This window comes from Mauremys reevesii, linkage group 4, assembly GCF_016161935.1.
Source record: "Mauremys reevesii isolate NIE-2019 linkage group 4, ASM1616193v1, whole genome shotgun sequence".
NCBI lineage: Eukaryota > Metazoa > Chordata > Testudines > Geoemydidae > Mauremys > Mauremys reevesii.
This window is the reverse complement of record NC_052626.1, coordinates 113,893,937-113,906,696: the sequence shown is the minus strand read 5'-3', so window position 1 is coordinate 113,906,696 and position 12,760 is coordinate 113,893,937. Positions and strand designations below refer to the sequence as shown.

The 12,760-nt window shown below is 48.2% G+C and overlaps 1 protein-coding gene across 1 annotated transcript in view; it reads left to right on the top strand.

Annotated features, from left to right (window-relative positions):
• The first annotated feature begins 274 nt into the window (after positions 1–274).
• LOC120403974 (sodium/hydrogen exchanger 11-like) overlaps positions 275–12,760 on the top strand; it is a 126,723-nt gene continuing 114,237 nt past the window's right edge. Inside the window, exon 1 of the mRNA XM_039535995.1 lies at positions 275–296. Coding sequence (XP_039391929.1) covers positions 284–296 — 13 coding nt within the window. The 5' untranslated portion in view covers positions 275–283. The remainder of the gene's footprint in view (positions 297–12,760) is intronic.

Here is a 12,760-nt window from a genome sequence, read left to right as displayed (position 1 = left end):
GCATCTGGCAGACTTCCAGTATTCTTAGTCAACCAGACCTCCTCTAAGTATTCCCACAGCAGCCTGGCCCTTCTACAACATGGGTTATGGCTTAATGTCATTCTAACCATAATTCACTCACTCACTGCTAACCCCCTATATTTAATGGACTTTTGCAATATTTGTACTAAAATGTATTTAAAATATGAACTCAAAGGTGTATGCATCTTTCCTAATAGAAATTGCATTTTCCTTTATCTTATAGGAAATAAATAAAATTATGGAAAAGAATAAACAAGATGGTATGAAAGAGCTAGGTATGTAAAATGGAGATAATCTTATAGTCAGTGTGCCACCTCATATGCAGGAGGTCACCAGACAAACCCTGAAAAAGTCACTAGATGTAGCTGTTTTAAGCAAGCAAAAGGAGTCAAATGTCACTAAACAAAATTTCCAGGGAATTTCATATAGATAAATAAACCTCTCTCATAGAGCTGGAAGGGACCTTGAAAGGTCATTGGGTCCAGTCCCCTGCCTTCACTAGCAAGACCAAGTACTGTCTTGGACAGATTTTTTTTGCCCTAGATCTGTAAATGGCCCCCTCAGGGATTGAACTCATAACCCTGGGTTTAGCAGGCCAATGCTCAAATCACTGAGCTTTCACCCACCGCTGCTGCTGGATTGGCAGGTAGTGATTGATCTATCAGGGATCGATTTATCGCGTGTAGTGTAGATGCGATAACTCGATCCCTGATCGCTCTCTTATCGACTGCTGAACTCCAGCTCGGTGAGAGGCGGAAGCAAAGTTGACGGGGGAGTGGTGGCCATCGATCCCGCGCCACAAGGACGCAAAGTAAGTGATTCTAAGTCAATCTAAGATACGTCGACATCAGCTACGCTATTCTCATAGTTTAAGTTGCGTATCTTACATCGATTCCCACCCCCCAGTGTAGACCAGGCCATAGGCAGGAGTTGTAGAACAAGCATCTCAGAAAGGTAATTAAGAAAAAACAGAAAACTTACAAGGAGTGGAAGATGGGAGGGAGGGATCAGCAAGGAGAGCTACCTTATTGAGGTCAGAAAATGTAGGGATAAAGTGAGAAAGGCCAAAAGCCATGTAGAGTTGGACCTTGCAAAGGGAATTAAAACCAATAGTGTAAGGTTCTATAGCCATATAAATAAGAAGAAAACAAAGAAAGAAATAGGACCGCTAAACGCTGAGGATGGAATGGAGGTTAAGGATAATTTAGGCATGGCCCAATATCTAAACAAATACTTTGCCTCTGTCTTTAATGAGGCGCTTAGGGATAATGGCAGGGTGACAAATAGGAATGGAGGTAGATATTACCACATCTGAGATAAAAGCCAAACTCGAACAGTTTAATGGGACTAAACTGGGGGGCCCAGATAATCTTCCTCCAAGAATATTAAAGGAAATGGCACATGAAATTGCAAGCCCATTAGCAAGATTTTGTAATGAATCAGTAAACTCAGGGGTTGTACTGTATGACTGGAGAATTGCTAACATAGTTCCTATTTTTAAGAAAGGGGGGAAAAAAGGTGATCTGGGTAACTACAGGCCTGTTAGTTTGACATCTGTAGTATGCAAGGTCTTGGAAAAAAAATTGATGTAGTTAAGGACATTGAAGTCCATGGTAATTTGGACAAAATACAACATGGTTTTACAAAAGGTAAATCGTACCAAACCAACCTGATCTCCTTCTTTGAGAAGGTAACAAATTTTTTAGACAAAGGAAACACAGTGGATCTAATTTACTTCAATTTCAGTAAGGCATTTGATACATGGGGGAAGGATAGCTCAGTGGTTTGAGCATTGGCCTGCTAAACCCAGGGTTATGAGTTCAATCCTTGAGGGGGCCACTTAGGGATCTGGGGCAAAAATTGGTCCAGCTAATGAAGGCAGGGGGCTGGATTTGATGTCCTTTCAAAGTCCCTTCCAGCTCTAGGAGATTTGTATATCTCCAATTATTACCTTCCACATGGGGAATTATTAGCTAAATTGGAAAAGGTAGGGATCAATATGAAAATTGAAAGGTGGATAAAGAACTAGCTAAAGGGGAGACTACAACAGGTTGTACTGAAAGGTGAACTGTCAGGCTGGAAGGAGGTTACTAGTGGAGTTCCTCAGGGATCAGTTTTGGGACCAATCTTATTTAATCTTTTTATTACTGACCTTGGCACAAAAAGTGGGAATGTGCTAATAAATTTTGCAGATGACACGAAGCTGGGAGGTATTGCCAATACAGAGAGGGACCAGGGTATCCTACAGGAAGATCTGGATGACCTTGTAAACTGGAATAATAGTAATAGGATGAAATTTAATAGTGAAAAGTGCAAAGTCATGCATTTAGGGATTAATAACAAGAATTTTTTATATAAACTGGGGACGCATCACTTGGAAGTAACCGAGGAGGAGAAGGACCTCGGAGTATTGGTTGATCATAGGATGACTATGAGCTGCCAATGTGATATGGCTGTGAAAAAAACTAATGCAGTCTTGGGATGCATCAGGTGAGGTATTGCCAGTAGCGATAAGGAGGTGTTAGTACCATTATACAAGGCACTGGTGAGATCTCATCTGGAATATTGTGTGCAGCTCTGGTCTCCCATGTTTAAGAAGGATGAATTCAAACTGGAACAGGTACAGAGAAGGGCTACTAGGATGATCCCGAGGAATGGAAAACCTGTCATACAAAAGGAGACTCAAAGAGCTTGGCTTGTTTAGCCTAACCAAAAGAAGGCTGAGGGAAGATATGATTGCTCTCTATAAATATATCAGAGGAATAAATACCAAGGAGGGAGAAGAATTATTTAAGTGCAGTACAAATGTGGACACAAGAACAAATGGATATAAACTGGTCATCAGGAAGTTTAGACTTGAAATTAGATGAAGGTTTGTAACCATCAGAGGAGTGAAGTTCTGGAATAGCCTTCCAAGGGGAGCAGTGGGGGCAAAAGACATATTCTTTCCTGGGTGCTGGCTGGGGAGTCTTGCCCACATGCTCAGGGTTTAACTGATTGCCATATTTGGGGTCGGGAAGGAATTTTCCTCCAGGGCAGATAGGCAAAAAAAAACCAGGGCCTCTGCCATCCTCTGCAGCATGGGCCATGGGTCACTTGCTGGAGGATTCTCTGCACCTTGAAGTCTTTAAACCACAAGTTGAGGACTTCAATAGCTCAGACATATGTCAGGGGTTTGTTACAGGAGTGGGTGGGTGAGATTCTGTGGCCTGTGTTGTGCAGGAGGTCAGACTAGCAGATCATAACGGTACCTTCTGACCTTAAAGTCTATGAGTATAGTCACAAAATTGTTCACAAGCAGCTCAATAGTGTTAATAAAATCCATTCCATGCTCCTCTTGCTACATTCTGTTGCACACCAGAAGCAACTACAACAGTACAATGTGTGACAAAGTTCCTCCTCTGCCTTGGTGGGTTCTGCGCTTATTGGCAGATTTGCTCGCCAGACCATCCTTACCCATACGCAAAGTACGCAGCTGCGTAGGACACCAGGAAATTTGGGGCACCAAATTTCCTGGTGCCCTGTGCAGCTACATGCTGCTCCAGCCCATACCCTGCTTCTTCCCCATGCTGCCCCCCAGCCCCACGCCCATTCCACCCCTTCCCCAAAGCCCCCACCCCACCTCTTCCCACCCCTGCTCCGCCTCAGCCCCACCCCCACTCCCCTGAGGAGTGCAGCAGGTTTGGACCTGCACTCACCGGCGGCGGGAAGTGCAGCAGCCCAGCCCCAACTGCACTTCCGGTGAGTGCTGAGGGGTGGTTCTCCCACCCTGTCCCCGAAGCCAGCCCTGCCCCCCACCCCCATGGAGCCCTGGGGCCAGCCCCCCCCCACACCAGGAGGCCTATCCCCCCTTCCCCGTGGAGGGGCTGCATAGGGCCCCAGAATAGCTAGAGACGGCCCTGTTGCTCGCCTCAGAGATTCATGGCAGCTCTCAGTTGGCCACTTTTGCCAGTGGCTCAAACCTGCCATTCACTCAGCTCACCTCAGCACTGGCCAACATGGGTAAAAGGAGGAGAACAATCTCCACAGTCTCTGCTGACCCACCTAGTGGGTCGGAGGACAGCCCAGAGACCTTCCCCTCTGGTGGGACCCTCAGTCCAGGTCAACTCCTCTTATATTCAATAGGGAGTTAGGGGGATGGGGGGAACCCAGGCCCACCCTCTACTCCGGGTTCCAGCCCAGGGCCCTGTGGATTGCAGCTGTCTACAGTATCTTCTGTAACAGCTGCATGACAGCTACAACTCCCTGGGCTACTTCCCCATGGCTTCCTCCAACACCTTCTTTATCCTCACCAAAGGACCATCCTCCTGATGTCTGATGATGCTTGTACTCCTTAGTCCTCCAGCAGTACGCCTTCTCACTCTCAGCTCCTTGCACACCTCTTGTTCCCACCTCCTCACATACACACCACAAACTGAAGTGAGGTTCTTTTTAAACTAGGTGCCCTGATTAGCCTGCCTGTCCAAACTGATTCTAGCAGCTTCTTAATTGGCTCCAGATGTCCTAATTAGCTTGCATGCCATAATTGGTTCCAGCAACTTCTTGGTTGTTCTGGAACAGCCCATTATCTTACTCAGGGAAAGGGGATCTGCTTAATCTGAAGCTAATATATCTACCTTCTATCACTCTCCTGTAGTCATTTGGCCTGACCCTATTACAACTGTTATCATCAGGAGGGTGCAAGCTGCTCATTGGGAAGGATGTTCTGTACACTGCAGCCCAGGTTGGCTGGGGTTGGTTAACTTCAGCTGAGCCTCCCTTTCTTGCCAGCCTGGGTTTGAGCCAACAGGTGAGTGAAAGGGAGAACCCAGAATCGGGGGAAGAGGGCATTCCCCTGACCTGAGCGCTGCACTGCAGGGAACCAAGAAAGTATATTTAAAAACAAAAATCCACTAGCTGGACCCCTTCCCCAGGTTTCCAGGGTTTCATTTCTGATAACAGCTGGGCATCTAAGCCCAAGCCAAGCCAGGTGAAGGGGAGTAAAGGGGAACCAAAATCAAGCTAGCTCCACCTTTGATATCTGTAGTAAGGGCTTCATCCCTGGAGGCCTGATGCCCCCTGCTATGGCCCTGTCTCATCCCACTCCACCTTCCATCCCTGCAGCTCTTCTTGCTAACTAACCTGCCTCCCAAGGGTACCAATTAGGTAGGGCAGGGGGACTACAGCTCCCTCTGAGTTTCATACAGGAGGTAGGCTCCCAGGTAGAGCTATTAACTGCTCAGCCTAAGTGCAGAATGTGAGTTCTGCAGAGAGGTGCTTCTCCCAGCTTGTGTCCCTGGGGCCAGGAATCAGTGTTTTGTTTACAAACAGGAGCAGGGTGATTAAGATAAGAAGAGGCTGGTAATTAAATTAAGGATAGAAGTTGTTAGATGAGCCTGTAAAACAGGAATCCCTTGAGAGGCGGTGACGGTTGAAGAGAGAACACAGGGGACTCAGAAGAAATATAGTCAAGACTTCTGAGCCAACATTACATTCAGAAAAGAGGAAGATGTGAGGGGCAAAAGAAGGGGCCAAAACCCAGGGAAGGGATAGCAGTAGTATAGAGAATTTCCCACTCTACCTGTGGTACTTATGTGGCCCCATCACTGTAGTATCTGAGTGCCTCACATCACAGCCCCTCGGTGAGGTAGAGCAGTGCTGTTATCCCCATTGTACAGATACGGCATTGAGGCACAGAGAGACTAACAACCAGCTTTTCAAAGGTATTTAGGCACCTACTGGGATTTTCAAAAGCTCCTAGAAGGTTAGGTGCTTTCTAAACCTCACTAGATGCCTAGCTGCATCTTTGGGTGCCTAAAAACATTTGAAACTCTGTCCCTAAGGCACTGACCTGAGGTCATACAGGAAGTCCATGAGGAGGAGAGAGTAGAACCCAGATCTCTCAGGGCTAGCTTCCTATCCACGGGACTAGTCTTTCTCTCTGCTGCATGCTGCAAAAGAGGCCTCTGATGGATGGGAGCAAAACATAGCAGGCCAGATGTCCTGGTTGACAGTATCAAAAGCAGCACAGAGGTTAGGAAGGATGAAGAAAGAAAGAGAATGAGAGTCAATGAGAGGAGAGCACTTAACCACCAATAGATGGCAGGTTCTGCCCCAGGCTGAGTTGTACAGCAATGTCTGCTGTGCAATTTTAGATTTTAACTGAAAACCATTTTGTTTTGTCATTTTTTGTTCTGAGCTTGAGAAAAGGAAGGAATGAGAGTGTCATATGAGTATCAGATGTGATTATGCAGCAAAGAATCCTGTGGCACCTTATAGACTAACAGACGTTTTGCAGCATGAGCTTTCGTGAGTGAATACCTCACTTCGTCGGATGCAAGTTAGTCTATAAGGTGCCACAGGATTCTTTGCTGCTTTTACAGATCCAGACTAACATGGCTACCCCTCTGATACTTGACAGATGTGATTATATATCAAATTCTTAGGGTTTCAGCTGTATTCAGACCAAGAACAGAAATTGCACCCACAGAGTCCATGAAGTCAACCGTTATTGTCATTATTTGTATTATTCAGTGGGCACAATCTCTGTGCCCAGCACTGTTCAGAATATGCCAGAAAATGTAGTCCCTGAGCCAATGCATATAAGATGTGTATCTCTGGATAAGATGGCTCAGATAGAAGTTTGAAGTGTATAGTTATTGACCACACATGTTATCACATGTTCACTGTGATGTTTATATCTATGAGTGGAAATACTGATGGCAATAGACGTTTTACTTGATTAAGGACTAGAAGATTTGACCTGCCAGCTTTCTTTCAAGAGGAAGAGCTGCCCAGAGGTCCTGTGCCTGTTTATTTTCATTTCCTGCCTGCAGTGGCCCTGGTATACCTTAGAAGTCTCAATTTTACCCAACTTTAAAATCTGGAATTTTCTTGGTGTTTGATTTAAAATATTCTCCTGTGAAAACCGCAACTCAGTCTCTGTAGTGTTGTGTTTAAGAGCCTTCTGGAAAGTAACTAGCCTTTAAACAGAAGTGAAAGCCGTGTTGCCAACTCTCATGATTTTGTCATGGTAATTATTGTTTTCCTTAAAACCCCAGCTCCTGGAATCAAGTGGATATGTGATGATTTCAGCCTTCATTCTTAAAGAAAAATGAAGTTTCTAGCCCTTGTGGCTGTGGAGAAAGCTTCAAAACGTGACCCCAGTGCACCTTAAAGGCTCAAAAAGCACAATGTAAATAAAAAAACAAATCTATTATTTTTACATAATCTCATTATTTTAAAGCCAATCTCATGATTTTTGGTGAGCCTGATTCTTAATTTTTGAACATTTGGGGTTGGCAATACTATGAAAGTGACTTGTAAGTGTCAGTTTCACTCCTGTTTAAAGTTATTTTCTAGTATAAACTCATGGGGCCTTGCCCTAATAGGATGTTTCTAGAAGTTAAATAATCTATTCCAAGCTTGTTGAACTTCAAAAAAGTGATAGAAAGTAATCTAGGTTTTTCTACAATTGTTTCAATTGTTGTGTTCAAGAGTTAGTAACAAAGTAAGAATATACATAAATTTTTTTAAGCCTAACCAGCGTCCCTTATGTGAATTGACACAAGATGTCAGAACAAATATTAGAGCTGAGTGGGGTCTGATATTTATTTAATTTTCTTTCTTTCTATAGGAATTAGAAATTATTATCTGACAGGAGCACTGTATCTAAGTTATTATCTGCAAAAAAATCAAGAGTTTTCAGGTGCCCAAGTAGCCTTTGGAATCACGGTTAAAGTTGCCCCACCTACCAAAATCTGAAATGGCACCCCTGCTGCCTCCCCCTCCCAGCCTGCTTCATTAGCCAATGTTCTCTGCATCACAGGGTGTGCTACCTACTACAGAGCAGCGAGAAAGAACACATTTGGGTAAAAATTAGCCCTGACTAATGTGCTGCTCTCTCCAAATTGTGCCTGGCTTTAGCAAAGTATTTAATTAGCCTCCACAAACTTCTTTTCCTTGCCTACCCATTATAATCATCAAAGCCCTGGAATGGGATTGATTCCGAGGACATGCTCAATTGAGACATAATGACATTGATTTGGTGTGCAAAAGAATGTAGTAAGAAGAGCATGGGATGGATTTTATTAACACTATTGAGCTGCTTGTGAATAATTTTGTGACTATATATGTTGATGACTTCTTTCTCTGAATGTCACTGTAATTGGCAGTGAAAGTCGCTAGATTTGTCACTGGTCACTTTGACACTTATTTTCTTGCTAGGGAAACCAAAAAGTCACTAAATCTAGTGACAAAGTAGCTAAATTGGCCATCACGTGCTCAGTTAACCTTGAAAAAGAAAAAAAGGGTTACGGTAACAACTTCAAGATGACTATCTGCATAGATCTACATGATTCATCCTCCATCCCCATTTCTTTGCAGTCTGTGTACTGTATCTTGAAATAGCTGAAAGAACAGAGGGAGTGGATTGGAGCCAAGGCTCCTTATGTACCTTAGGATATTGTGTGTGCAGACCCAACAGCCAAAGCTTTCTAAAGGATTTTGGTGAAGAGGTGAAACAGGTAGTTGTATCTTAAGCAAACTGGTTGAGAGAATGGATTTTTAAGCCCTCTTTGTTATCATGTATTCACATCTTAGATTGAATACCTTTCATTGAGAAGTAATAGTTTATCACAAAGGCCTTGTCTATATTAATGCTGCAAGACAATGTAAGTTACGCTAGTAAAGTTATGTAAGTTACATAACTTAAGTCAATGCACCTTACATTGACTTAAAGCAGTATCTCCACCACATTATGTCAACAGGAAATGCTCTCCCATCAACATAGCTTCTGCCTCTCATTGAAAAAAATTAATCATGATTAATTGCAGTTTTAATCACACTGTTAAACAATAGAATCCCAACTGAAATGTATTAAATATTTTTGGACATGTGCAAGCACTCAAAGAAGAAAAAAAACTTAGTAACCTTTCCATAACTGTTGTTCTTCAAGATAGTTGTACATGTCCATCCCACAACTCAACCTCCTACCTAGAGGCGTGTGCAGCACATTTCATTAGGGTGTGCACCCAGGGAGCCCTGCCCCAATCCACTCCCTCCCACTTCCTGCCCCCTGACTGCCCCCCCTCAGAACCCCCAACCCCCGCCCCGCTTCTTGTCCCCTGACTGCCCCCTCCTGGGACCCTGCCCCAAACTGCCCCCCAGGACTCCACTCCCTATCTAAGCCTCCGTGCTCCTTGTCTCCTGACTGTCCCCTCCTGAGACACCCCCAGCGGGACATTTGCCTCAAGCAGCTCCTAATGGAGGCAGCTCTCACTCCTCCTGCATCAGCACCGGCCACGGCACTGGGAATGAGTACCTCCTCCGCACTGGGGAGCACCGGCACCGCGAGGACCCCTAGCCAGCAGCCGACTCACACCTGGCACTGGTCACTCTCCCTGCATGGCAAGAAGCGCAAGGCTCCTACGGCACTCGCATCTGAGAAGCAGTCTGAGCACGCACCGAGGTCGGACCGCCCGGCACCCTCAACTGCCGCGGCACCGACACCTGCCGCACTGTCGATTCCGGCTTCACAGGGGCCATCGAGTCTGGTGCCCGTCAGCTCCCCGGCTCACGCCGTGGATGAGCTTATTGTGCCCTCTGCGCCGGAGACATTTTCAATGGCGAGGGACTTGATCGCCCTAACGGACCCCGGGCCGCCTCAGCCCCCGGCACCACCGGTGCGGGCTCCTCAATCATTAGACAAGCCAGCCATGATGAGGCCTCGCTCGCAGGGCACCGTCAAGCATCGCCGCTCCGGATCCAGATCCCGCAGACGGTTGAGGTCCAGTCATCGATCCCGATCCTGGCACCGTTCGCAGTCCCGGTACCGATATCCATCAAGGCACCGGTCGTACTCACGGCACCGATCACTATCTCGTTCGCCGACGCGGTACTCCTGGCGCCGGTCCCGGCACCGTGCCTCCCGTAGCAGGTCAAGACGCAGGGACTCGAGATGTCGGTCGACCTCCCGGCACCATGCTGGTAGTAGGTCCCGATCTCCGTCCCGGTACCAGTACGACTCCCGGCACCGGTCTCCGGTACCGCATGGGACACACGGGTCATCGGTCTACAGACACCCGCCCCATTCCAGCACAGCTCCTCCATGGCCGTATCAACACGCATCGGTCTCGTCTCATGCAGACTCTGCCTCCTATGGCGACTTGGACAATAACAGCAGAGTCACGCAGAGACCTCACGGCCCAGACCACGGACCGCAACAGTGGCCCTTTTGGACACCTTGGGCATACCATCAGGCCCAAGGCGAACCTGCTGTGACACCACGTCCTGTTGCTGCAGAGCACCGCGTGCCAGAGGCAACGATTAGCCGGCCTCCACCGGCTGGTATGGAGGACGCTCCAGCACCCGCACTGGACGTCCACGTTTCTCCAGCCCCCGATGTTGCCCAGGACCAGGAGCCGCTTCCGGAACCACTCGTTCCGGGGCTGTCTTCCTCCTCTTCTCCAGACGAGGCAGTAGCGGGCACATCCACATCGGGTCCACCTCCCATTGACCTTCGGTCACATCCGGACCTCCTCCGGCGGGTGGCACAGAACATCAACCTGACCGTAGAGAAAGTCCCGGAGGTGGAATACCCTGTCATAGATATTTTGTCAGTGGAGGCACCCACCCGGGTGGCCTTCCCTTTTATTCATTCAATCCAGGCCAGAGCAGATACTATCTGGCAATCTCCGGCATCCATCCAGCTGACTGCCAGAGGGGTTGAACAGAAATACATGGTGCCCTCCAAGGGCTACGAGTACTTGTATATACACCCCCCTCCCTCTTCATTAGTTGTGCAATCTGTTAATGAGAGGGAGCGCCATGGCCAACAAGCCCCTGCCCCAAAATCTAAGGAGGCTAGGCGCATGGACCTATTAGGCCGAAAGGTCTATTCCGCGGGGGGCCTCCAGCTAAGGGTAGCGAACCAGCAGGCCCTGTTGAGCAGGTACAATTATAACACCTGGCAGTCAGTAGGCAAGTTTTCTGAGCTGCTGCCTCAGGACTCCAGACAAGAGTTCTCAGCATTGTTGGAGGAAGGCAAAAAGGTAGCGCGTACCTCGCTCCAGGCCTCCCTGGACGCGGCAGATTCAGCAGCTCATACAGTCGCCTCTGGCATAGCGATGCGACGTATTTCGTGGCTTCAGGTGTCGGGCCTGCCACCTGAGCTTCAGTATACAATCCAGGACCTACCATTTGATGGCCAGGGCCTATTTTCACAGAAGACAGACCCCAGGCTACAGAGTCTGAAGGACAACCGGGTGATCATGCGTTCACTCGGAATGCATACCCCTCAGACCCAGAGACGGTCCTTCCGCTCCCTGCCTCAGTGCCCTTACCCCCCGCCCAGGCCAAGGCAGGACTTTCGCTAGGCGTCAAGGTCACCCTAATCGTAGACGGCAGTCTGTACCTCAAGGGGACAACAATAATTCTGGTTCCGCTAAACCATCTGCGGGACCCAAACCAAACTTTTGAGGGTGCGCCTGAGAGCAGCGTACCGATGACCTCCCAGGATCCCTTTTTGTTTTGCAACCGCCTTTCTTCCTTCCTCCCTGCATGCTCCCAACTCACCTCAGATCGTTGGGTCCTTCGCACGGTGGAGTCGGGATACCACCTGCAGTTTATTTCAACCCCGCCCTCCCACCCCCCACTCCTCGTCCCTCTTCAGGGACCCCTCTCACGAGCAACTCCTCTTACAAGAGGTACTCAAACTCCGTGCCATCGGAGCTATAGAGGAGGTACCGGAGCACTCAAGGGGCAAGGGCTTTTATTCCTGATACTTCCTAATCCCCAAGGCGAAGGGGGGCCTTCGACCTATCCTGGACCTGCGAGTACTGAACAAGTTCATGAGGAAGTTCAAGTTCCGCATGGTATCCCTAGGGACCATCATCCATTCCCTGGATCCCGGAGATTGGTATGCCGCTCTCGACATGAAGGACGCATATTTCCACATTTCCATCTACCCTCCGCACAGACGGTATTTACGGTTTCTGGTGGGCCGCCAGCACTTTCAGTTCACAGTCCTCCCCTTCGGCCTCTCCACGGCCCCGCGGGTGTTTACAAAGTGCATGGCTGTAGTTGCGGCCTCCCTCCGCCATCGTCGAATTCATGTTTTCCCATACCTCGATGACTGGCTGATTCGAGGGACTTCGGAGGCACAAGTCACCACGCACATGCACATCATCAAGAACCTGTTCATGCGTCTAGGCCTGCTACTCAATCTAGAGAAATCCACTCTAGTGCCTACGCAAAGAATAGAGTTCATCAGGACGATGCTAGACTCCACTCTCGCAACAGCCAGTTTGCCTTTGCCTCGATTTCAGACAATTGTCTCCCTCATACAAACGCTCCAAGACTTCCCGACAACCTCAGCTTGCACTTGCCTCTGCCTCCTCGGCCACTTGGCAGTGTGCACATTCATAACAAAGCACGCCAGACTGCGCATGAGGCCCCTTCAAACTTGACTTGCCTTGACAAAGCGCCCAGGCAGGGACACCATGGACATGATACTTACCATCCCATCGAACATCCTAGCCTCCCTCAACTGGTGAAGGTCGCAGTCCCTGGTGTGTGCGGGCCTCCCGTTCCATTCCCTGCAACCCTCCGTGCCCTTAACAACAGATGCATCATCCCTGGGATGGGGTGCTCATCTGGGGCGCCTTCGCACGCAAGCCCTCTAGTCCCCTCAAGAGTTGGCGTTACACATAAACATCCGGGAGTTGAGAGCAGTCCGCCTGGCGTGTCAGGCGTTCCAGAA